Raw genomic sequence first — 25,910 nt, forward strand, 5'->3', positions numbered from 1 at the left:
ACCCCCCCCTCACTTCCAGGTCTTTGGAGATCTGTGCCCCCTCTCCCACTCTACCCCCTCACATGCCTGTCCATTCAGATCTCCCTCCCTCCCCACACCTGCCTGTTCTGGTACTGCCCCCCTATTGCCCACCTGTCCATAAGGAAAGAACTTGCATTTATATAGCGCCTTTCACGGCCTCAGGATGTCCCAAATTGCTTTACAGCCAATGAAATACTTTTTTTTTGAAGTGCCGTCACTGTTGTAAACGCAGCAGCCAATTTGCGCACAGCAAGATCCCACAAACAGCAACGTGACAATGACCAGATAATCTATTTTTTTTTTAAAAAAGTGATGTTGGTTGAGGGATAAATATTGGCCAGGACACCGGGGAGAACTCCCCCTGATCGTCTTCGAAATAGGGCCATGGGATATTTTACGTCCACCTGAGAGGGCAGAGGGGGGCTTGGCTTTAAACATCTCATCCGAAAGACAGCACCTCCGACAGTGCAGCAGGCACATGGGAACAACACCACCTGCACGTTCCCCTCCAAGTCACACACCATCCCGACTTGGAAATATATCGCCGTTCCTTCATCGCCGCTGGGTCAAAATCCTGGAACTCCCTTCCTAACAGCACTGTGGGAGAACCGTCACCACACGGACTGCAGCCGTTCAAGAAGGCGGCTCACCGCCACCTTCTCAAGGGCAGTTAGGGATGGGCAATAAATGCCGGCCTCGCCAGCGACGCCCACATCCCATGAACGAATTTTTAAAAAACTCCATGCAGATCTTCTTATCCTCCGCTTGCCTGTTTTTTCTGTGCACTCTCCCTCACCCAACTGTCAATAGCCTTCTCTGTTCGCTTATCTCAATCCCTTTGCAAAGCCCAGGTGTAGAGTGACCGTTGAGAATGGCCCCAGAGCAACTGACCCTTGAGCATGGGAGTCCCGTTAAAGACCCCAATGCTCTCGCCACGCGGCTCCTGAGCTGCCGATAGTACAACTCACCACATCGCGAGCTGTCCTCTGCTCAGTCAGGTCCTGTAAGGTTCCACTGGTGCCGTTAGGATCTGCAACAAGGATAAAATTGTGACAACATATCAGCACCAATGGTCAACTGAGAATGAAGCTTAGATTTTTTCCCCTAATGTGCAACATGATGCAAATATAGAAGAAATTGAGAAATGCATCCCTCTGCAATTTCACACTGCTTTACTTCCTACATTATTATTAAATACTATTCTAAAATCAAGGAGAACTGCCCTACCAAAACCTATTAACTAATTCAAAAATTCTACAGCTCAGATTGCACTTCCTAAATATTTGCTTTTATATTTTATGAGTTGATATTAAAAAAAAAGTATCATTTGTAATATTTTGCTATCTGTGGAGGTTTGATTAAATAACATTAATTTTGTTCACTATTGGCCACCGAAACCTGAAGGCCCTCAGGAGGTACATGGTCAACGGATGCCTGAACTCAACTGGGGCAGATTTAGTGTTGAAGTGTCCAGGAAGGAACCTATAAAGGACCATGTGTCTTGTGTGAACAAGCACTGGGGGTCAAGCCATGGCTGGATGGTAGGATCCCCTTCTCTGGTTTGGCCACAAGATGGCAGCAGGGTCACTATCTATTGCTCAAGTACACCACCATATGGCTGGGGGTGAGGTTGGGCCGGAGTGGGGTGGGGCCGGGGGGGCCGGAGTGGGGTGGGGCCGGGGGGGCCGGAGTGGGGTGGGGCCGGGGGGGCCGGAGTGGGGTGGGGCCGGGGGGTGCCGGAGTGGGGTGGGGCCGGAGTGGGGTGGGGCCGGGGGGGCCGGAGTGGGGTGGGGCCGGGGGGGCCGGAGTGGGGTGGGGCCGGGGGGTGCCGGAATGGGGGGGTGGGGTGGGGCCGGAGTGGGGTAGACAGACCTCTATTCCTTATTGTCACTCTTCCTCTTACTTTCTGTTTCTCTCTCTCTTTCTGTTTCTCTCTCTCTTTCTGTTTCTCTCTCTCTTTCTGTTTCTCCCTCTCTTTCTGTCACTGACTATCATCCCTTTTACTATTCCTCTTTCTGCCTTGTCCTTAATCGTTCTCACAAACCCTTGTTCTCTTAATCTCTCACACATTCTCTAACTTTGTCACCTCTCTCTCACAGACACACTTGTAGCCCTCACACTCTCTCTCTCTCATTCTGTCCCTCTAGTTGTCTCACTCTCTCTCTCATTCTGTCCCTCTAATTGTCTCACTCTCTCTCGCTCATTCTGTCCCTCTAGTTGTCTCACTCTCTCTCTCATTCTGTCCCTCTAATTGTCTCACTCTCTCTCTCATTCTGTCCCTCTAATTGTCTCACTCTCTCGCTCATTCTGTCCCTCTAATTGTCTCACTCTCTCTCGCTCATTCTGTCCCTCTAGTTGTCTCACTCTCTCGCTCATTCTGTCCCTCTAATTGTCTCACTCTCTCGCTCATTCTGTCCCTCTAATTGTCTCACTCTCTCGCTCATTCTGTCCCTCTAGTTGTCTCACTCTCTCTCGCTCATTCTGTCCCTCTAAATGTCTCACTCTCTCGCTCATTCTGTCCCTCTAGTTGTCTCACTCTCTCGCTCATTCTGTCCCTCTAATTGTCTCACTCTCTCGCTCATTCTGTCCCTCTAATTGTCTCACTCTCTCGCTCATTCTGTCCCTCTAATTGTCTCACTCTCTCGCTCATTCTGTCCCTCTAATTGTCTCACTCTCTCTCTCATTCGGTTTCTCTAATTGTCTCACTCTCTCGCTCATTCTGTCCCTCTAATTGTCTCACTCTCTCTCTCATTCGGTTTCTCTAATTGTCTCACTCTCTCACTCATTCTGTCTCTCACTTGTGCTTCCTTTGTTGCTTTCCTTCTCACTCACTCACTCACTCTCACTGGTTCTTTTACTTTTGCAAATTCTAAGTTTAATGCTATCGACATTTGCAGAATCTTCATCGTGATACTTGTTATCAGTAAGAGTGACACAGATTGCAAGCCCATTTAATGCATATGGCACTAAGTTTATTTTTGACGGTGACATACATAGCCAGATCCCCGCAGTGACATTGTTGTGTGCAATCATAAGATAGCCGCATCAGAAACTACCTCATACTTTTGAAATGTTACGGTAAGTAAGCTTGTGGACACCCATCGCACACCCTATCGTTTCTCAGGAGGTCAGATATGAAGAGTATAGGACTTGATTTACAGCTGTTCATGTCTTATCGAATTGAGTGATAGAAATAAAAAATAATTTGCTTTCTTGAGGTTAGTAAGATTTTCAGTGGAAACCTGCCTTTGGAATCCCACAAATTTATAGAGTTGTGAGTTTTGTCTTAGGAACTTTCGTTCTCTGTTGGCCGGTCGCTTTCTGGCAGAAGCAGTCTAGATATCCAACAACAACTTGCATTTATATAGCGCCTTGAATGTAGTGAAACCGTCCCAAGACGCTTCACAGGAGCGATTATCAAACAAAATTTGATACCGAGCCACATAAGGAGATATTACAACAGGCGAAGAGGTAGGTTTTAAGGAGCGTCTTAAAGGAGGAGAGAGAGGTAGAGGTGCGGAGAGGTTCAGGGAGGAAATTCCAGAGCTTAGGGCCTAGGCAGCTGAAGGCACGGCCGCCAATGGTGGAGCGATTAAAATCGAGGATGCTTAAGAGGCCGGAATTGGAGGAGCGCAGAGATCTCGGAGGGTTGTAGGGCTGGAGGAGGTGACAGAGATAGAGAGGGGCGAGGCCATGGAGGGATTTGAAAACAAGGATGAGAATTTTAAAATCAAGGTGCTTCTGGACTGGGAGCCAATGTTGGTCAGGGAGTGATGGGTGAACGGGACTTGATGTGAGTTAGGATACAGGCGGCAGAGTTTTGGATGAGCTCAAGGTTATGAAGAGTGCAAGATGAGAGGCCGGCCAGGAGAGCATCGGAATAAATGTAAATAAATGCAAGATCTCGGTTCCTTACCCATGGTGCCCACTGCTGCTTCTGTTAAATATGTTGGTGGTAACGGTGAAGTCCCCGGAATCTTATCCGTGATGTTGTAGGTCGATGGTGCTTTGGGGGCCACTAGAGGAGGGGTAGGCGGTGAGCTGCTCTGTTCGTTCATTTTCTCCTGGTTAAATCTGGAAAGAAAAATAATGTGAAAGGATCACATTTTCTCCCTTAACCTTTCCTGGAAATGGTGACTCACACCGGAGTACGTTTGTGACAGTTCTCGATGCCCGCCAGTACCTTATGGGACCCTTTGGCGGTGGGTTGGCAGCTATTTGACCACGGCGGGGGGGGGGAACGCATAAACCCAATCCTGTCCTTCCCTGAAGCACGATTCTGGCAGGGGTGAGTAGGTAATGATCAGTAGTGGGAGCTCTGGTTGACAATCTACCCTGCCCTTCCCGGCCCCCCAACCCTGGGGAGCTGAGCCCACTTGAAGCATTCTTACCCCAGCTGAGACCCAGCAAACTCGGCACAGGTCACTGATGAAACATGGTTTCAACAACAACTTGCATTTATATAGCGCCTTTAACGTAGTAAAACGTCCCAAGGTGTTTCACAGGAGCGATTATCAAATAAAATTTGACACCGAGCCACATAAGGAGATATTAGGACAGGTGACCAAAAGCTTGGTCAAAGAGGTAGGTTTTAAGGAGCATCTTAAAGGAGGAGAGAGAGGCGGAGAGATTTAGGGAGGGAATTCCAGAGCTTTGGGCCCAGGCAGCTGAAGGCACGGCCGCCAATGGTGGGGCGAAGAAAATCGGGGAGGCCCAAGAGGTCAGAATTGGAGCAGCGCTGAGATCTCGGAGGATTGTAGGGCTGGAGGAGGTTATGGGGATAGGGAGGGGGCGAGGCCACGGAGGAATTTGAAAACAAGGATGAAAATTTTAAAAATCGAGGTTTTGCCGGTGTAGGTCAGCGAGCACAGGGGGTGATGGGTGAACGGGACTTGGTGCGAGTTAGGATACGGGCAGCAGAGTTTTGGATGAGCTCAAGCTTACGGAGAGCGGAAGATGGGAGGCCGGCCAGGAGAGCATTGGAATGGTCGTCAGTACCACACTGGGCAGCGCATTTAGCCACTGGGGATTGGGGGGGGGGTGTGGGTGATCGACTGGCCCAGTTCTGTATTTGACACTCTCACTCCTTCCCCCCTATTTTCCAGGAACTCACCTGAGTGCGTTTGGTCGCTCTGTTCTTCTTCCACTCCGCAAGTCTGAGATCGCACTGTTGATATCAGACCTAATCAGGTCAGCCTGCAAAAATAGAACAGAGAGAGGCAGCGTTCAGTCATTGTTCAGTAGTTGGTGTCCAGCTAGATCGCAGTGCCTTTGTTTTATGTTCCTTTTATTTTCATTAATCATAAACGTTGGTAATTTAATCTCCAACATAATTCTATATTAATTGCTGCTCCAGCACTATACTTGGTGAAGGGAACAATTTGTTCCCGTCTCGTATTGTATGACTGTGTGTCAGTTTTCAAGTATGCAGAGCGCACTCTTGATTAAAAAGGAATTGTTTACTCTTCCTTTGTAATGTATGGCTGGTGTTTGCCTCAGTGCCGATGCTCGTACATGTACAGTACACATGGGGTGGGGAAGGGGACAATTCATTCCTGTCTGGGACTATATGACTTGTTTGTGTCTCATTGTCATCTCCTGTACAAGTACAGTATACACTGTTCTTTTGCGTGTGTCTCGGTCTGACTAAGTATTAGTACATTTATTTAATTCTTGAAAGACACGTTTTGGGATTGAATTTTCATGGGGTCCTGCCGATTTATGAAGGGCTTTGATAGAGTAAATAAGGAGAAACTGTTTCCACTGGCAGGAGGGTCAGTAACCAGAGGGGACAGACTTAAGATAATTGGCAAAAGGACCAGAGGTGAGATGAGGAGAAATTTATTTACGCAGCGAGTTGTTATGATCTGGAATGCGCTGCCTGAAAGGGTGGAGGAAGCAGATTCAATAGTGACGTTCAAAAGGGAATTGGATAAACAGTTGTAAAGGAGAAATTTGCAGGGCTGTGGGGAAAGAGCGGGGGAGCAGGACTAATTGGACAGCTCTTTCAAAGAGCTGGCACAGGCACGATGGGCCGAGTGGCCTCTTCTTGGTGGGTACCGCCCCCGCTGCCCACAACACCCACCATTGGGACTGCCAAACTGCTCCCAAACCTGTGCCAATGTTGCCCTTATAACTGGTCACAGAAGGTAGACTGGGACACCCAGGTTGGCACGCACTGCGGTTTTCCTTTCCATGACCAGGCACAGTGGAGACTGCCCCTTCCACGGGTAGGATGATGGGCATGAACCTCAGACCGGGTGGCGCAGCAGGCTGGCAAACCGAAGGCCAACATTACCATCTTCCTCCCCCCGACCTTCACTCTTCAAATCGTTAGGGTGAGAAAGAAATGAGTTTGGCTTGTTGTCGCTCTCGCACTCACCCCGACCTCGGAGCACTGGAAGAAATGGATATCAGGTTTGGCCTGGTGGGTCTCTTTGCAGACGAGGATCAGTATCGAGTTAAACCTCCAGCTGTTCAGCAGAGAGTCGCACTGTTCAATCGCAGTCAGCGGGTAGTTCTCCAACTCATCCTAAGTGATGAAGAAACACAAGTCAGTCGTCGTGGAGATTATTGAGCCTGAAGTTCTCAGTGAATGGCCCAATTTTATGGGTTAGTCAATCTAAGGTCCTGGTTGACTATTTCTTCCAAATCCGCCTCATTAATGTGGTGGTTGATATTTCTTGTCAAGTGTAAAGTTTAACATAAACCAAACATTGATATTGATGCAAAGAACATAAAGAATTGAACAAGAAAAGGCCATTCAGCCCATCATGCCCAGAGACCATTTACAATCTACTCCATTCTGGCTCCACCCCAACCATTTAATCTCCTCATGGAAGATACTGTATAAATACTCCCTGATCTCTAAAGGTCTCAGACCCAGACAGGGGAGATAAAACGCCCGCCTTGTTAGCGACGCCAACATCCCGAGAATGAATTTCTTTTTAAAATCTACCCTTCCTCTCTGAAAATGCGTCCATCTCGAGCTAAATACTAACGTTCTCCAATCCGGCTCATTTTAAGCAGCAGCCTGACTGATGGCCCATCCAGTGTTCTAACAAGATCCTCTGCTGTTTGGCCAGAATTCCCACCTGGAGGAAACCCCACCCGTGAAAACCCAACATCAGAGGGAAGGTGCTAAACATCCCGATTTTTAAAGGGATGGAAACTTTTAATGGTTTTATTTTTCTCAATTTTGCTCATTCTTCAGCTAATATTCAGTGTTTTTCCCCTCAATTAATGTTCAGTGTACTTTTTCATATAAATGCTATTCATTTAGCAGCTTTGAGCTTCTAAATCAAATAATGAATCTATCTTGGAGCTGTGCAGTGCACAAATTTAATTTCTCTTTTTAGCTAGCACTTCTTGTACTTTCCCATCGTTTTCCCGATCATTCCTGTAAGGAATATTTATGTAATGAGAGAAGCAGCAGAATCAGTGCTACATTTGAAGGCAGTTGGCACACATTTACTCCCAAAAAGCCAGTCCTTTCCTGCTGGGTTTTTTTCTGACATGACCTCTTTTCCCCCCAAGTGCAGGAGCTGGGTATTTACAAGCAGCTGCCAATCTACAGAAACTTCCCGCTGCAATTAGCCTCTAACTGACCTTCAACTACATTTCAAAAGTCCTTCAATGGCTGTAAAGGGCTTTGGGATATCCTGAGGTTGTGAAAGGGCTATATAAATGCAAGTCTTTTTTTCTTCACCCAAACGCAGGAGGCTGGGCATTTACAAGCAGCCGCCAATCTACAAAAACTTTCCGCTGCAATTAGCCTCTGACTGGCCTCTGGTGTGCCTATTTATATCACTTCTTCACAGCGAACCCCTGAGGCCACGTCAGCCTTACCAGCTAAACAACCGTGCAATAGACCCCAGATCACCTTTGAGCAATGCTAGAGGTGGTCATGTAGTTGGGAGGCTCCCCCTCCCGTGCTGTACCTTGGACTCGATGTCAAGCAGGCTGACGGCTGAGCTGTTGACTTGCAGCAGCATTTCCTGCGTCCAGATCTTTCCTTTGCTATCCAACGTCTTCATCTTCTTAATGGATTCCTCCACGGTCTGCGTCTCCTCCCCGGGACCCAGAGGGAAGGTGGTCAGATGCTGCAGGGAACAAGTAAAGGGAGGCAAGAAAATAAGAAAGCGAAACCTGGGCGTAAGAGAAAGGAGCAACGGGAGCAGCAAATATTGGGAACGTGGGTGAAAGGTCAGTGCGTCAACACGCTGTGTCATTGGTCCCTGACCAGGTGCGGATGATATGAACTCTGGGGCTGTTTTCGGCCAAACAGAGAGGCCCCAGGCCAGCCTGGAATTGGCCTTCAGGCCTACATCTTCGGGCGCCTGTCGTGCCTCCTCTGGCAGCTCGCCCCACGAGAGAAAATTAAAGCAGTGGCCCTCGGGTAAGTTCTAGGATGGGGGGGAGCAGGAGGAGTTGGATCGGGCAATGAGTGAGGGGGGGGAGGAGGAGTTGGATCGGGCAATGAATGAGGGGGGGAGGAGGAGTTGGATCGGGCAATGAATGAGGGGGGGGAGGAGGAGTTGGATCGGGCAATGAATGAGGGGGGGGAGGAGGAGTTGGATCGGGCAATGAGTGAGGGGGGGGAGGAGGAGTTGGATCGGGCAATGAGTGAGGGGGGGAGGAGGAGTTGGATCGGGCAATGAATGAGGGGGGGGAGGAGGAGTTGGATCGGGCAATGAGTGAGGGGGGGGAGGAGTTGGATCGGACAATGAGTGAGGGGGGGAGGAGGAGTTGGATCGGGCAATGAGTGAGGGGGGGAGGAGGAGTTGGATCGGGCAATGAGTGAGGGGGGGGAGGAGTTGGATCGGGCAATGAGTGAGGGGGGGGAGGAGTTGGATCGGGCAATGAATGAGGGGGGGGGAGGAGGAGTTGGATCGGGCAATGAATGAGGGGGGGAGGAGGAGTTGGATCGGGCAATGAGTGAGGGGGGGAGGAGGAGTTGGATCGGGCAATGAATGAGGGGGGGAGGAGGAGTTGGATCGGGCAATGAGTGGGGGGGGGAGGAGGAGGAGGTGGATCGGGCAATGAGTTGGGGGGGGGGAGGAGGAGGAGTTGGATCGGGCAATGAGTGAGGGGGGGAGGAGTTGGATCGGGAATGAATGAGGGGGGGAGGAGGAGTTGGATCGGGCAATGAGTGAGGGGGGGGGAGGAGGAGTTGGATCGGGCAATGAGTGAGGGGGGGGGAGGAGGAGTTGGATCGGGCAATGAATGGGGTGGGGGGAGCCGATTGCCAGGACTGTGGAGGATGAGGGACCATTCCTGCTCCTCCTGGCTCGACGAAAAAGTTCAAACTGTTTTAATACTTCTAGCTGACGGCCCATGGGGCCTGTTTTAGGCCCACTGCTAAATTGGTCTGCATCTGCGTTTACACGACTGACTAGTCAGGAACTGGAGGGTTGCTCATGCCCTTTGACCTATACGTCAGCAAAGGGGCAGGAGAAAGTTGACTGGAGCGGGGTGGGGGGGTCCCAAGATCAACAAATAAAAAAACTTTCAATTTTACCAAGAATGAAATCCGTCGGAATGACAGACAACACTTACATTCACGTAGTACTGAGACTGATCATCCATTATGAAATTGGAGTTTGAATATTTCTTCCTTTGTTCTGTAAATCAAAATAAGAGTACAGTGAGGCCGAGTCCTGGTGAGAGCCTCAACAGGCTGTTTTCTCGGTGAAGGAGCTGTAAATCTGGAGCTAGCCAGGTACAGGCGTGTCAAGTTGAGTGTGACGCCCTTTTTATGCTAATCTAGCTACACTCTGCATGTCTGACTCCTTAAAAGCACACACAACTCTTTATATATTTGTGGTGCTTGTAGTTTCTTTCAATGCCTTTCTCCCAGTTCTCGCTCTCTTCCTCCCCCCCCACTTTTCTTTAAAGGCCTTTCCTTCACCATCTCTGCAGAGAAAATTGGAGTAAACTGCTCTTCGCAAAGATGACCTTTGCAGGTTCTTGAAGGGAGTTGCATTCAGATTCTGATCACTCCCTGCAGAACTAGCTCCTCGTTACCTGTTGAACCAGATCGGCTGGTTCCTGTTCATGGGGAAGGGAGGGACGGATATCATTGGAACATCTCCGAGGTGCCATCTTTGCCTTTTGATCGACTGAGCAATGGTTTCCTGACCAGGGACGCCCTCTCCAAAAGATCGGTGGTTTTTTTTGGCATTTTCTCTCCTCTTCCCCCTCATGAACTCTCACTGGGACAAAGTTCCACCCTGACACCGGCTATTCGACCATGGTGGGAGCAGCATACCGACCCCTGACCTCCACATGCATACACTTATGAGGGGAGGGGGAGGGAGAGTTCACTATACCAATCGGGGGGGGGGGGGGAGGGGGGGAATGCAGACTGATTTTTTTTGTTTCCCACTCCCTGTGGCCCTTCATACCCTAGTGGACACTGAGACCAATCCTCAGCACAGCTATTGTTTCCCCTATCTCAGATTGGCCAAGGAGGTGCAGACCAGGGATCAAACCTGGGACCACACAACACAGTGCATCTGCCCACAGGAGTGTCCCCGCAGCAAAGTATCCGCCGAACACGGAGATGGTTTCCCTTGGTTTTCTCATGGTTTTTTTTTTAAGTCAAGTTTTTCGGCTCTCATGTCATTCCCTCGCAGGAGAAGCAGCCAGTCTCAAACTCTCCAGAAAACAATAGGACCATTATGGATCGCCACTCCCTGCGCTGCTTTGGGGAGGGGAAAGAGACCTCTTGCAAGATGCCAGCTGTGGCTCAGTGGGTTGCACTCTCGCCTCTGAGTCAGAAGGTCGTGGGTTCAAGTCCCACTCCAGAGACATTCATCCCGGCTGACAGTCCAGTGCAGTACTGAGGGAGTGCTGCATTGTCGGAGGTGCCTTCTTTTGGATCAGACGTTAAACCGAGGATGTAAAGGATCCCATGCACTATCCATTGAGATCGTCTCTGATCTGTATCCTAGCTCCATCCACCTGCCTCGGCTCCATATCCCTTAATACCCTTGGCTAGCAAAAATCTATCAATCTCAGATTTAAAATTATTAATTGAGCTAGCATCTACTGCTTTTTGTGGGAGAGATGTTCCACACTTCTACCACCCTTTGCATGAAGAAGTGTTACCTAACTTCTCTCCTGAATGGCCTGGCTCTGATTTTAAGGTTATGCCCCCTTGTCCTGGACTCCCCCAGCAGCAGAAAAAGTTTCTCTCTATCTACCGTTTCTTTTCTTTCTTTTTTCCCCCCTCGGGTCCGATTCCTGATCTCAGCCGGGGAGACAGTCGGCCACACAATTGGCCTGAGTCGACCTGGGTGGAGCAGGGAAAAGTTCCCCTTCCTGATCCAACAGCTCCTGCTGGGTGAGGACAAGGTCGCGTTGCCTAGCGGCACCGCCCCTCGAGGCTGGCACACTAGAAATGGGCATTGGACGAGAAGTGGGTGAGTGCCCGTGGGACCATAACCCGCCAAGGAGTCGATGTCTCAGGATGAAGATTGGCGAGACAAGAGAAAACAAAAGCCCATAAAAGAATCAGTTTCTGCCTGAGAGTGCATTCTTGTGCCTATTGAAGGACTGCATTGTCTTGTTCACTTTGATTCCAGAAGCCATTCTTCATCTCTGAAACCTGCACCACAAAGCTGGAGCCGAATAAAAGGAACCAATTTGCCGACACTTTCAATATCTATCGTTCGTAGAGGAGATGCATTTGATTTCAATGAGCAGCCTGTGTGGGTGTAACTCAACACTCCCTCAACTGTATCTCACCAGTTGCTCAGTACGTTGCTTGCAAAGCGCTGGTGAATGATTCTAATTTCAACCAACGCTACTCACTCCTTGTTGCTTTTGGCTCAATAAAAGTTGATAAACATTTGCCTCACTCCCAACCTCTGAAGACTGTGAAAAATTATCCCTACTGCACCAGTGTAACATTTCCCAAATCAGTCATCCCACGGCCTCTCGGAGTTAGAATGTGGGCTCGTGCCCACCTGGAATTGGGTTGGTTGGTTGTGGGATCTTGCTGTGTGCAAATTGGCCGCCGCATTTCCTACATGGCAGCAGTGATTACGCTTCAAAGGTGCTTCACTGGCAGTAAAGCGCTTCGGGGTGTCCTGAGGTTGTGAAAAGCGCTATATAAATGCAAGTACTTTCTTTCCTTCTCTGTTTCTTTCCTTCTAACATCAAAAATCTGGCAAACAGCGGATCTCATGAGAGCCCCTGTGCAGCAGACATATAGCTAGCTATTTACGAAGCTCATCTGTTGTGTTTACATCTAGTTTGGTAATTCACCCCAAGAGACCAATCATCAAGAACTCCCTGTGCCGAGACGGAGGAGAGGGTTTCACTTTTAAGTCAAGGGTTGGTACATTTTGCAAGTCTGAAACTGGAGAAGGGAATGTGAATGCAGCAGGTAGGGGGGAGCAATAGGACTTTTAAGTTCTGGGATTTGCTTTAGTGCTGTTCAGGTTATGAAGGGTTTTGAAGAACTCTCCATGAATGATGTCTCGCTGGTATGGGAGACAGATGCATGATGACATTTTATTTTAAAAATCAGACTTTTGGTACCCAGTTTACATCTTGAAACTTTCCAGAAATCTCACTCTAAATCCAGATAGGTTGCAACCCTAGTATTAGCAGAGAGAGCTAGGCCAACAGGGATTAAATCTCCTATCTGGCAGCTAACCACTCCAGAGACATGAGCATATAGTCTAGGCTGACACTTTCAGCGCAGTACTGAGGGAGTGCTGCACTGTCAGAGGTGCCGTCTTTCGGATGAGACGTTAAACCGAGGCCCCGTCTGCCCTCTCGGGTGGACGTAAAATATCCCACGGCACTATTTCGAAGAAGAGCAGGGGAGTTCTCCCCGGTGTCCTGGCAAATATTTATCCCTCAACCAACATTACTGAAAAAAAATAAATCATCTGGTCATTTATCTCATTGCTGTTTGTGGGATCTTGCTGTGCGCAAGTTGGCTGCCGAGTTTCCTACATTACAACAGTGACTGCGCTTCAAAAGTACTTCATTGGCTGTAAAGTGCTTTGGGACGTCCTGGGGTCGTGAAAGGCGCTATATAAATGTAAGCCAATCTCCCCCCCCCCCAACACTGGTCAGATATGTTAGTCTTGAGCCTAAATGTGAATGAAATGCCTGGTTTCTGTGGTGTTTGGCTGCAGACACCAACTTCTTATCTGCTGCCCTCTGTGACTAGTGAGATTTTAAGGTAGATGGGGCTGCGCTGGAGCAGATCGACACACCATCCCGCTACTGCGGAAATGAAATTTCCATCACTTCTCTCCCGAAAGCGCTGACTCTTCCCGGGGAGCAGTTCCACTGGTACCAGCTGCTCCTGGATTCCTCACCTCAACAGGTGTGAGCTTACACAGAGAACGTTGGCTCCATTCAGCAAGGGTGACCAGATAGCAAGCAGGACCCCGGTCTTGGTTTTAACCCCCCCCCCTCCAACTTCCTGGCCCACCCTGTCTGAGATCTGCTAACTCAGCACAGATGAAGGAATCAAATCGGGCTTCTCTCTGCGCTGGGGATTTGCAAATAGAGTCGCCAACCCTCCAGGATTGTCCTGGAGTCTCCAGGAAATGACGGATTGATCTCCCAAATACTTTTTGCGAGCAAACCTGGGAGAAAAACCAGAGGAATGTATAATTTTAAAAAAAATATATGGGAGATGGCTGTTTGACGGCAGTGAAGAATAATCCAGTTGGGTAATAGAGTCCGGTCACTTTCCAATTGGCCGTGGGAAGGGGGTGCCCCATGAGGATTGACGTGTTGGGCGACCAATGGCGGAAGTGTGGTGGCGGGAGGGTCAGGGGATGAAACCTCCTGGACTACGTCCAACCAACCCCATCTGTACATGAACTCAGAGTTGGCCCAATTCAAATCAAATTGGACTTTGGCTACAAGCTCGATATTCATGAAGAATGCTGGATAGATATGAAAATTCAAACAAATGTGGCCTCTGTTTTCTGCAGCACCATGACATACCAGTCACTCCTTACAACATGTTAGTAGGCCGGTCTGAAGCCTGCAGGCAAATCGAAAACAATTTGATTGCAGTTTATCTGAAAGGGACAGCGTCCCTTAAAGGGGAGGGGATGTTTGGCCAACCTCTTTTCATTTGCCGACAAACATGTAACACTATGAGGTAAATCACATCATGTCACAGACCTGTGATGTCATCATGACAAAAATAACGCACCTAAGAATTCTGGTCCTCAAACTGAAAAGAAAGGTTTGCCAAGCATCTTTTCATGGGAGTGCATCTTTAAGGAACAGTATTAAGCTTTGGCGAGGAACATTAAGGATGATTTCGAGAGAAAAGTAAAATCAAATCGTGTTTTACACATGATAAATGAGTCTCGCTCTTTCTCGCTGTTGCCTTCCCAATGCGCCATGTAATCTATCCAAATCTCTCTCTCATATATAGAAATATAAGTATTGCATCTAGCTTCACTGCAGACTTCAAATTTTAACTGAACAATCTTTAAGGAAGAAAGAAAGCCAGTCTTGATTTTTTAAAAAAAAAATCCTTGATATAACCCAGGAGCTGAAACTGGAAAATTTACAAGCAGCTGCCTACTTACAGAAACTTCTTGCTGCAGCTAGCCTCTAACTGACTTTAGTTAGACCACTTCCCTGTCAGGAATACCTAAGCAGTGAACTTAAAGGGAAAGGCTGGCTTAAACACAATTCCATCTTAGCAGCTGAACATTATAACCGTGCACCAAACTCCCAATGAGCAATGCCACAGGTGATCAGCTGGTGTATGTGTATATCTATATATGTCTCTGAGTCAGAAGGTTTTGGGTTCAAGCCCCACTCCAGAGACTTGAACACGTGATCCAGGCCGACACTCCCAGTGCAGTACTGAGGGAGTGCTGCACTGTCGGAAGTGACGTCTTTCGGATAAGACGTTAAACTGAGGCCCCGTCTGCCCTCTCGGATGGATGTAAAAGTTCCCATGGCACTATTTCGAAGAAGAGCAGGGAGTTCTCCCCGGTGTCCTGGACAATATTTATTCCTCAACAAACTCCTAAAAACTGATGATCTGGTCATTTATTTCATTGCTATTTGTGGGACCTTGCTGTGCACAAATTGGCTGTTGTGTTTCCTACATTACAACAGTGACTACACTTCAAAAGTACTCCATTAGCTGTAATGCGCTTGGGACGTCCTGAGGTCTCGAAAGGTGTTCTTTAAATGCAAGTCTGTCTTTTTATATATAAACCAGCTGATTTCCCATGGCATTCCCACTGTCTGTTCAATTGCAAAGTAAATAATAATTTAGGAACACATACACATATAATATATATATATTTAGATAGATATGTGTGTCTCTAAATTATTCTGTGCTTTGCAGTTGAACAGAATGTCCTTCCGTTGTTGCTCTGTGCTTTCAACAAAAACAATTTGCATTTATATAGTGCCTTTAACAAAGGCGCTTCACAAGACCGTAATCAAACAAAATTTGACAATGAGCCACTTAAGGAGATACTACCAAAAGCTTGGTCAAAGAGGTAGGTATTAAAGAGCATCTTAAAGGAGGAGAGAGAGGTAGAGAGGCGGAGAGGTTTAGGGAGGGAATTCCAGAGCTTGGGTCTAGGCAGCTGAATGCACGGCCGCCAACGGTGGAACGATGAAAATCGGGGATACGCAGGAGGCCAGAATTGGAGGAGCGCAGAGATCTCGGAGGTTTGTAGGGCTGGAGGAGGTTACAGAGATAGGGAGGGGGCGAGGCTACGGAGGGATTTGAAAACAAGGATGAGAACTTTAAAATCGAGTGTTGCTGGACCGGGGATCAATGTAGGTCAATGAGCACAGGGGTGATGAGTGAACGGGAACTTGCTGCGAGTTAGGATGCGAGTTTTGGAATGAGCTCAAGTTTATGGAGATTGCAAGGTGGGAGGCCGGCCAGGAGAGCATTGGAATAGTCAAGTCTATTTGAGCTCCTAAAGTTCTTTTTCACCCCATATATCTCTTAAAGCAATGACAGCCTCCTTGCTGGGGATGGTTTTACCGGCACCTAGCTTTTTACCCCCAACCCCCCCAGCCACTAAAAGGGATTGAGGCTAATTAGAGAAATGAAGGACGAACAATAATTGAAACGCAATATCTACCCACAAGCTCGAGTACAAAAAGTGTAGCTTTCCTTTTTTTTAAATCTCTTGCCAGACTGGAGTTGAAGGGAAGAAGCCAAGATCGAAGCCTGCTTCAGGTGGGTTTCAAAGGATAAAGACAAGCAAAAAGAAAAGCTCTTAACGATGGCACTAAATTGTTCTTCACCCTGCCCAAAAACCTTTTGGGGGGTGCGGGGGGAGAAAGAAACCAAAAATACACCATCGGCTAAACCAAGGATTATGTGGGGAAGGTGTGACTGTGTAGCATTCTCGTATTTCCTGAAACTTTCGTCTCCCTCAGTCAAACCTCAAGCAACGAGCATGTACATATCCTTACAAATTCCGATTCCTTACCTTCTCGTAGGAGAGGGAGTTAGTCAGTGTGCTTGATAAACCTTTTATCTTTGCGGTTAATTAATCTGAGCTCATCACAGAAAGAACTGATGGGGCTCGTCTTCACAGAGAGGTTTCGCACTGCCCCAGCAAGGACGCTCCCGAGTCGATAATAAGTGAATGATTTCATCACCACTTTTTAAAAAAAATATAGATAATTAGGGCTAGTGTCAGGAATTAACCCTGTAAATGCTTTCCTTGTCTGATTCCCAGACAGTCTCCGCAGTGTACGGAGCTCTCGTTCCCCTGTTGTTCATTGAGCTGCCTTGCTGTGCAGGAATATATCCACGAACACCATCTTCCACCACCCCCGCCCCATCCCTCCCTCCCTGACCCCTCCCCAGGTTTCCAAATCTCCTGGATGACACTTATTTTTAAAAATCTTTTAAAGAATTTGACAGGGTAGATAAGGAGAAATTAATTCCTCTGGCGGGAGAATCAAGAACAAAGGGGGCGTAAATTTGAAATTAGCACGAGGCCATTCAGGAAGCACTCTTTCCACACAAGGAGCAGTAGAAAACTCTCTTTCCTTACCCCCCCTCAAAGGGCTGTGGATGCTGGGGAACAATTGGAGCTTTGAAGACTGAGATTGAAAGATTTTTGATGGGTAAGGGTATCGAGGGATTGGCGGTTAAATGGATTTGAGGTGCAGTTCAGCCATGATTTAACTGAATGGCGGAGCAGGCATGAGGGGCTGAATGGCCTACTCCTGTTCCTAAACTGCAAAGGGACTCTAAACCATCTTTTAAATTGATCTTAAGCTACTGCTTGGGATTTGCAGAAATCAGTGGCAAAACAAACTTAGGAATTGCTAGATGAAGAAACGGACTACGGTCCATCTAGTTCGCCTTCCACCATCCTGGCAGTCCCATGATGCAACGGTAATGGAGTTGTTGACTCATCATAACAATCAATCTCTAACAATTAGTCTACAACAGACCCAGACATGACACGAGGAGAACCCCAGTGGTTGGAAGCTTTGGGAACCAAAGGTCCAAAGTCACTTGTTCCTCCCAAGCATGTTACACTTACCACATGTCATGTCTCAATTTACTCATATACTGGATCCCAAAGTGTTATTGGCTGCATATAGTGACACCACAAGTCCAGGCATGAATGGAAATGATTGAGTAATTCCCCTGTCAATCACGCCTGGAGACCGTACTGCTGTAAGTGACTGGTATTGATTTTACACACAGAATTTGTATTATGTAACTATCCTCCTTAGTTATAAAAATATTGGAGATGGGGGAAAAAAGGCTCTTCGACTGGGTGAGTTGGGAGGTCATGTGATGAAACCTCCAGGACTACGTCCCAGAACAGTCCATAGTCCTCATGCAGAAGAGGAGGAGGGGAGGATTCTACCCACATGAGACTCCCAACAAATGTTAGCAGACCTGGAGAAATGGCCAGTTGGCTCATCCTTCGAACAGATCGTGTGCAGTTTGTATTGTCATGAACTCCCTCCCACCTGCCTAATCTCCTACAAAGAGAACTTCCACAAAGAGAAGGAACTTGAGTAGAAAAGCTGGCATTTCAATCCAACGCAACCTGTTACATTTTCAATAATGTTATTGGGCACCATGAAACAGCTGGCCTTTTGGCCCTACTGCTCTACTTGTACGGTACAGATTGAAAAGAAAACTGCAAATGATGGGAATACACATCAGGTCTGCCAGCATCTGAAAAAAGAGAAGCTGGTTGTCGATTTGGGTGCAGGCCCAACGATTGGTCTCCACCCCAAATCCCTCTTTTCTCTTTTCAGATGCTGATGGATCTGCCATATATTTCCAGAGCCCTTTTTCTTCCATATGTGCCACAATATTGTTGCCTAACATGTCCCAGATCTCTGCCTTTCTTGTCTTGCTCCAGTAATCAACTGTTGGTGTATCGCTCAACAACATTGCAGTTATAATGGTTAATGCTTCAGTGTGAAGGATGACCAGAAAGGTTCCAGATTCACTTCCTGATCATTGCTCTGTTAGCAGATCTAATCTAGGATGGCATTGGTGGCATTTCAATTAGCTCCAGCAACCCTGGGCAGAGAAAGAAAGGGGAAAAATTGGCTAGGGTTCCCATTCTTGATTGCTCATCCGAGGGCACCTTCAAGAAGCTGGGCAGGTGTGTAGGGTAATTGAGCACAGAGTTTTGTTGAGATGTTTCGCCACAGCCAAGTTGCTTGTTGACCAGACTTACACATGAAGAATGGCCACTTAATCGAGGTACCAGAGGACAGCTGACACCAAGGGGATTGGGGGAGGGGGTGGCATGTGGGAGAAAACTCTTCAGTGTGGACATCATCAGCAATAACTGCATGGGGAACTACCATCAGCGATGGCCTTGGCCTTAAAGTTTAAAAAAAGCAGCCCATGATATTTCCAGTATATAGTCTAATAAATAACAGCTGCCCTGGAGTGACTTCATATCTAGATCGGATGGTACCATCGTCTGCACCTGGCTGCGATTACTGCCTTGGAATTATTCCCAGGGAACGGGATAATTTTGCAAGTAGTTTTTGATTTACATTACCGTCCCTTTCACTCTTTCCAACCTGGGTGATGTCCTGCACCATGATAATCCTTGGCCTTTCACCTTGGCTTCTCATTAATCCCTGCTGGTCTAGCAGTTATGTGTACCCATTATCCATCCCGGCCTACAGCTGGAATAGGAGATTGAGCCTAGGGGCAGGGCATAGATGAGCCAACATCTCACCACTCCTCATGTCTCATGTTGGCTCTCTGAACAACAGCACTTGATTTTAGCAAGAAAACAATCAGCCAACGAACAATTGGCTCCAAAGTCATGCAGGCTTTCAACCAACAATTGTGTAAAATCTGCAACAATCGACCAATAATTTGCTCAACAATTGTGTAACAACCAACCAGCAATTGTGCAAAGCCAACCAAACAAAGCAGTGAAGTAACAGTCCTTGGGTTGAGATGGAGACCTTGGATAGAGCGTGGACAGACCTGTTACTTGTACCCGAGATCAGCCCTTGATCTGAAATACGCCTCAGCCCACAATATGTTAGGAGTCACCCTCATTGTCTTTCACTTTAACTCGTTCTTCCTCGAGACCTGGAAACTGTCAAACTCCTTGTGCCCCTCAGCTTTCCTTTCCTCCTACTGCCTTTAGGCTTTCAAAACCCAAGCTTACCTCATCTAAATCACCACCATCATGAATTACCTGGTCTCTTCTTTTTTATTCGTTCACGGGATGTGGGCGTCGCTGGCGAGGCCAGCATTTATTGCCCATTCCTAATTGCCCTCGAGAAGGTGGTGGTGAGCCGCCTTCTTGAACCGCTGCAGTCCGTGTGGTGACGGTTCTCCCACAGTGCTGTTAGGAAGGGAGTTCCAGGATTTTGACCCAGCGACAATGAAGGAACGGCGATATATTTCCAAGTCGGGATGGTGTGTGACTTGGAGGGGAACGTGCAGGTGGTGTTGTTCCCATGCGTTTTCCTACTCTTTCCAACCTTGGTGGGGCCCTGGACTATGGGCCTTTGCCCTTCACTTAGGTTTCTCATCTTAAAACAGTTTCATTAACAACTCAACAATGGAAGATTGATATGAAACTTACCATATATGGACCTGCCAGTGGGTTTAGAAATCTTCTCACTGCAACATGAAGCAAGAAATGTTAGGCTATGCCATTTTACACACACACGCAGGCAACACACACACCTTGTCTGATGTTATTTTCCTCTCTCTGACCCAGGGTCACTTATTTAAAATGTAACCACAGTCTTATTGCTTTTTTTTTTGTTGTTTGATAATTCAGTCAAGAGTCAATCTAAAATAAGACCCATTATCAAATCAACAAGAGCTGCTAACAAAACATAAAGGTCCCCGAGGGGAGCAGCCGAGGTGCGTGGGTTGCTTAGACAATTATGACTACAGCTAAATGGTGCTAATTAACTCAATAAGAAGGAAATGAAATCATTAACCTTTTCATTACATAACTCTCTTTCTATAGTATGCTGCATTTGCCTTTCAGGCTGGTGCAGAGATCAGCTGGTACAAGAGGAAGGTATCCTGTAACGTAAATCAGGGCCAATGTGATCTCCTGGACTAGTTTTGATCGCCTAAGGGGGTCGGAGAGAAATTCTCCAGCTGTTGCCCCCCCCCCCAATTGACTTGGATTTTTAAAAATCCACTTTCTTTGCCTCTCCCAGGAGATCACGTGGCTCCAGATGGCTGAAGAGCGTCTTAATCGTGATACGCAAGGCATCACAACCGTGTGGGACTGGCTGGATGGACCATCTTTTCCTGTCCGTCATTTTTGTATGTTCGTGTGCTCTTTATACCATGGAGCACAACAAGGTGAGGATAGGCTTAGCCGATTAGCATGTGGACTCAAAAGAATTACGATTGACGTTTATGAAAGGGTTGCATGTAGCAGATTTGGATAAGATATTCAAAATGGGTCATGGTAGTAGGATTAATAGTTATGCCTGTTGAGTACTTAGATAAAAATTAAGGATGGATACCAGAAACTATTTCCTTTCTCACAGGATTACTTGTTTCCTTATCAGGTTACCGTAGATACACTACTTTTCTTTCAGAAGGAACTTGCCAAGGGGGACATTGAGGTGTATCATGGGTGTGTGCATTAGTTATGTTCATCCCGTTATACATTCATGGTCTCTTGGAGCTTCCATGGTTGTTTGGTGGAGTTGGGAAGAATTTCCCAGTGTTTTTCCTGAGGGGAAAACCTCTAGTGGACGGGAGTGGGAATTGTTGGGCCTTTTCTCGCCCTTTTTAATCTGTTCATAGGTTGTTTGTGATTTCTGTACAAATTATCATCAACGGTCTATCAAACAGAAATATCAAACTTCTAAATGAGCCCATTGGATGGCTTATCAATCAAAAGATGAGCCTTTATGGGCCAGAAAATTCCTAGGTTTGATCCTGGTATGTGCTAAATTAGTTGGCCTCAATGTAGCTGGGCTCGGGAGAACTTAGTCAGGGCACCTGTTCCTGATCACTAGCCAGTTACTTCTAGTGGGATGTGTGCACATTAGGGTTAACAATCCTTTAGGATTGTCCTGGAGTCTCCACAGGGATTAAAGATTAATCTCTTGGCCACTGCTGTGAGCAAATCAAAGGGCATTAAAACAAATTGTTTTTTTTCCCCATTTTCTTTGAACACTTTTGTTTATTAGTTATAAAAATACTGGAGATGATGAGGAGGGAAAAAAAAGGTGGTTTGACCGACAACCAAGAATCATCCAAATGAAGAGTCTGCTCGCTTTCCAATTGGCCAAAGGGAGTGCACGGCGAGAGTGGACATCTCGGTTGACCAATGGCGGGGAGTGCAGAGGACGGGGCAGTTGGAGGTGGGAAACCTCCAGGAATACGTCCACCCACAGTTGGCAGCCCTAGTTGTGTACGTTTAGACTTGACAAAAATGTGGCAACCCTATCTCTTTAAAAAGATCTTATGCTACATTGCAAGGAATGTTGTGAGCCTTCCTACCCTTTTTACAATAGTGTGCAGACCATTATCTGGGGTTACAATTACAATGAATCCCCGATCCGCAAAGATCTAAACAGGTTTAAGTATGAAGGCTGCCTCCGGCCTTGAAACTAGGCCGCATGCCAACCAGGGCTGACTGCACAGCTTAGGTATTTGACTCTTGATTCAACAAAGGTAGGGTTTAGCCTGGATTGGAAGATCGGGGCGGTTTGTATGGATTTACAAGTTCTCAGGTATAACAACATAGGTGAGGTGATGCTCGATTGCTTTGTCACTGAGTATAATTTATTCTGTTTATACACAATGCTCGACATTGTGTGGCCTTGTGGGGAAAAAACTATTTCATCAAAAGAAAGGCTTGCATTTATACCTGCTTTATCATTATCTGTCAGAAACACCTCAAATCACTTCACCCTCGACGAATTACTTTGAAGTGCAGTGGCTTGTTATGTAAGCAAATGTGGCAGCCATTTTGCACACTGCAAGATCCCACAAACAGCAGGGAGATGAATGAATAGCAATGCAGGAAGCAAGCCTCTAATAAGAGTGGGGAGCGGGACTTTAATAGTTGTCGAGAATGACACCATGGATGAGGGACTTGAGTTATGTGGAGAGACTGGAGAAGCTGGGATTGTTCTCAAGGCGGAGAAGGTTAATAGGAGATGTTTAAAGTTATGAAGGGTTTTGATAAGACCAGATAGGGAGGGGCGGTAACCAGAGGATACAGATTTAAAATAATTGGCAAAGGAACTGGGGGGAGATGAGGAGAATTTTTTTTACGCAGCGAGTTGTTATGATCTGGAACGCACTGCCTGAAAGGGCGGTGGAAGCAGATTCAATCGTGGCTTTCAAAAGGAAATTGGATAAATACTTGAAAAGGAAACATTTGCAGGGCTATGGGCATATAGTGGGGGGAGTGGGACAAATTGGATAGCTCTTTCAAAGAGCTGACACAGGCATGATGGGCCGAATGGCCTCCTTCTGTGCTGTAAGATTCTATGTAAGGGGCTGGGGTCAATCTACGAGAGCAGTCTGAATGCGGACACCAAAAAATGATCTGGAGTAAAAAAAAAGTGAAAGAATCCCCAAATCATAACACTCAGCACATGTGGAATCAGACAATTCAGGGCCAATTTTGCTCCCTTAAGCGGTGCAGTGGAATTCTCCTTGGATGCCAATTTAACTGACTGGAAGGCCACACACACATACACACCAAACACTGCATCGAACATGCCTGGCTGGAGTCTAGTACATCAACACATGCACACAAACTATAGGAGGTCCTTAGTCAAGCGCACACACAGATGCACACTCCACTCACTCACCCACACTCCCCCAGTTTAATACATCACTCACTCTCCTCCTTCATCCCAGCTCTACATAAACACACATACTCAAAGGATGACGTGCAGTGTGAGGTCCCAGATGCAGCTTTGAGTAATAGAGCCAGTCACCTACCCATATTGGACGACGTTCCTTAGATCTCTGGACCCGTAGCTCATTGCTGATCTGAAATTTGGCAAAATTCTGAAAAAAAAACACAAATTGAAAGGACTTGTTAAAATGGAAAGAGTAATGAAAAGTTCCATAGCAACCACTGCCTCTTCTCAATTGATTCACCCCCGTCTCCATCTCTTCCCACACACTGCTGTCCATTTATTTGTCTTATGAGGTTCTTAACCTTAATGTGGCTCCAGGAATTGGCTGGTGCGAAATCATTAATATCACCCTGGTGTAGTGGGAGGCCTTTTTCTGACGTGGTTAATGTACAACGATTGGGTTGAGAACATCAGAGTTTTATTCTTCATCAAATCTGTGTTGCCTCTGATCTGAGTGTTTGATGGGACAGTTTAGAGGGAGTATTCAGATCTCCAGTCAATCCTACTCCCTCCCCCCAATCTCCAGTTGATCCTACTCACTCCCTCCTGAGATCTCCAATCGATCCTACTCCCCCCACCCCCTGAGTTTTCATTAATGATCATTAACAAGCAAAATTCAACTTTTCCCTAATATGCATTGATCCACTTTTGAAAGGATATGGATCCTTGGAATATCACTCCCCATGCTCAAATAGCCTGTTAAACTCTCGTTAATCAGAATCCACCACCTTCTAACCTTGGTCAAACATCTCATTAAACTCTTTCTAACTACACACCACTGCTGAACTTGCTCTCCTATTCCGCTGGAATGCGCAACATCAGAGATTTCAGGCTTTAAGTTTCAGCACCAGTGTCACTTAAATAAAAAAAGATTCTGACCTATCCCCATTTGTTTAAACTTTGAAATCAAGGTGAAGACTCACAGTGCAGGACACTGGGAAGGTCGGAAAAAGCAAAAGGTAAATCGAGAAATGACGAGAGGATGAAACTAAGCTCGGCTTTAAAGGAAAAAACCTAAAGATTGTTGGGAGAAGGGAAGACCGAGGAAGGCAAGGAGTTTTATAGTTTGGGGGTCGTGGGAAAGAAGAAGTGAGAATCGGAGACGCTGTGATGATTTCAACGCAGTTTATCCATTTCTAAATTCCTCCTTGATTTTCCTTTGGCTGGACAGCGTTTTCGTTTTGTTAACTGGTGTCAGTCGGGACATATTTCAATTCCATGTAAACCCACTTTTCAAATTTTTCAATTTCTGTTACAAGCCCAAATAAAATACATATCAGGAGTTGCTGTTAAAGCTAATGCGTGAGAAAAACTTTGACTCCATTTTTCATGAACTTTAAATCAGGAGTGCATTGTGTTCACCGGTGGAACCTGTATTTTGGAATGTGACTCATGTGCTGGGTTTTTACAGCAGTCTAATTGGGAGTTCACAGTTAGCAAAATGAAGATTAAATATATTTGTTTGAATGAGACATGGAGCAACTTGCTATCCACTTGCATCTGTAGACTCCCAGTGGATCTTTACCTTTCTATACACCTTTCTGTTCAGTTTCAATGTTCTAAACCCATCCAATTCATTCCCATATTTCAGAATCCCAATGGACCAAATCCTTTTCCATTTCCTCCATTGTATGGAATCCCAATAGGTCCAATTCCTTTCCATTCAATTCTATTGTATAGATTCTTAAGGGATTAAATTACTTCCTATTCACTCCCAATGAATGGAATTCTGATGAAACAAATTCCTTCTCATTCACTCCAACTGTATAGAATCCCAATGGACCAAACCCCTTCCCATAGCTGTGGCTGTGTGTTAGCACTCTTGTCTTTGAGCCAGAAGGTCATGGGTTCAAGTCCCACTCCAGAGACGTGAGTACAAAATCCAGGCTAACACTCTGGCGCAGTACTGAGGGAGTGCTGCACTGTTGCAGGTGACGTCTTTCGGATGAGACGTTAAACCGAGGCCCCGTCTGCCCTCTCGGATGGATGTAAAAGATCCCATGGCACTATTTCGAAGAAGAGCAGGAGAATGCTCCCTGGTGTCCTGGACAATATTTAACCTTCAACCAACATCACTAAAACAGATGATCTGGTTATTATCACATTGCTGTTTGTGGGATCTTGCTGTGCGCAAATTGGCTGCAGCATTTCCTGCATTCCAACATTGACTACATGTCAAAAGTACTTAATCAGTTATAAAGCACTCTGGGATGTCCTGAGGTCATGAAAGGTGCTATATAAATGCAAGTCTCTCTTTTTAATTTCATTAACTCCCATTGTAAAGAATCCCAATGGACCAGCCCTCTTGCTATTCACTCCCACTATATATAATTTCATATTATCCTGCATAATATACATCATACTGAGCACAACTAATCCCAGTGTCATATCTCTCCTGCAGACAGAACATCCTAGAAAGCCAGCCACATTTGTTTATTGAGAGCTGCGTGTGGGTTTCATTTTGATGCATGAGCTGATTAAGCTGTCATTATCAAAATCTTTTATTTTTCTCCTAATGTTTGCTT

General features: G+C 46.6%; 1 protein-coding gene across 4 annotated transcripts in view; it reads right to left on the bottom strand.

Moving 5' to 3' along the window:
• The window catches only part of LOC137305611 (epidermal growth factor receptor kinase substrate 8-like protein 1), a 59,669-nt gene that overhangs the window by 22,526 nt on the left and 11,233 nt on the right, over positions 1-25,910 (bottom strand). For 3 of the 4 annotated variants that reach the window (XM_067974474.1, XM_067974472.1, XM_067974473.1), the window contains exons 2-9: positions 23,465-23,533; positions 20,109-20,146; positions 9,580-9,644; positions 7,962-8,123; positions 6,404-6,553; positions 5,135-5,217; positions 3,938-4,095; positions 990-1,051 (exon numbers count right to left, since the gene is read on the bottom strand). In XM_067974474.1, coding sequence (XP_067830575.1) covers positions 990-1,051; positions 3,938-4,095; positions 5,135-5,217; positions 6,404-6,553; positions 7,962-8,123; positions 9,580-9,644; positions 20,109-20,146; positions 23,465-23,508 — 762 coding nt within the window. In that variant the 5' untranslated portion in view covers positions 23,509-23,533. Of the gene's footprint in view, positions 1-989; positions 1,052-3,937; positions 4,096-5,134; positions 5,218-6,403; positions 6,554-7,961; positions 8,124-9,579; positions 9,645-16,490; positions 16,511-20,108; positions 20,147-23,464; positions 23,534-25,910 lie in introns of those variants that run through there. The other variant, XM_067974475.1, reaches the window with a different exon arrangement.

This window comes from Heptranchias perlo, chromosome 40 (genome assembly GCF_035084215.1).
Source record: "Heptranchias perlo isolate sHepPer1 chromosome 40, sHepPer1.hap1, whole genome shotgun sequence".
Classification (NCBI taxonomy): domain Eukaryota; kingdom Metazoa; phylum Chordata; class Chondrichthyes; order Hexanchiformes; family Hexanchidae; genus Heptranchias; species Heptranchias perlo.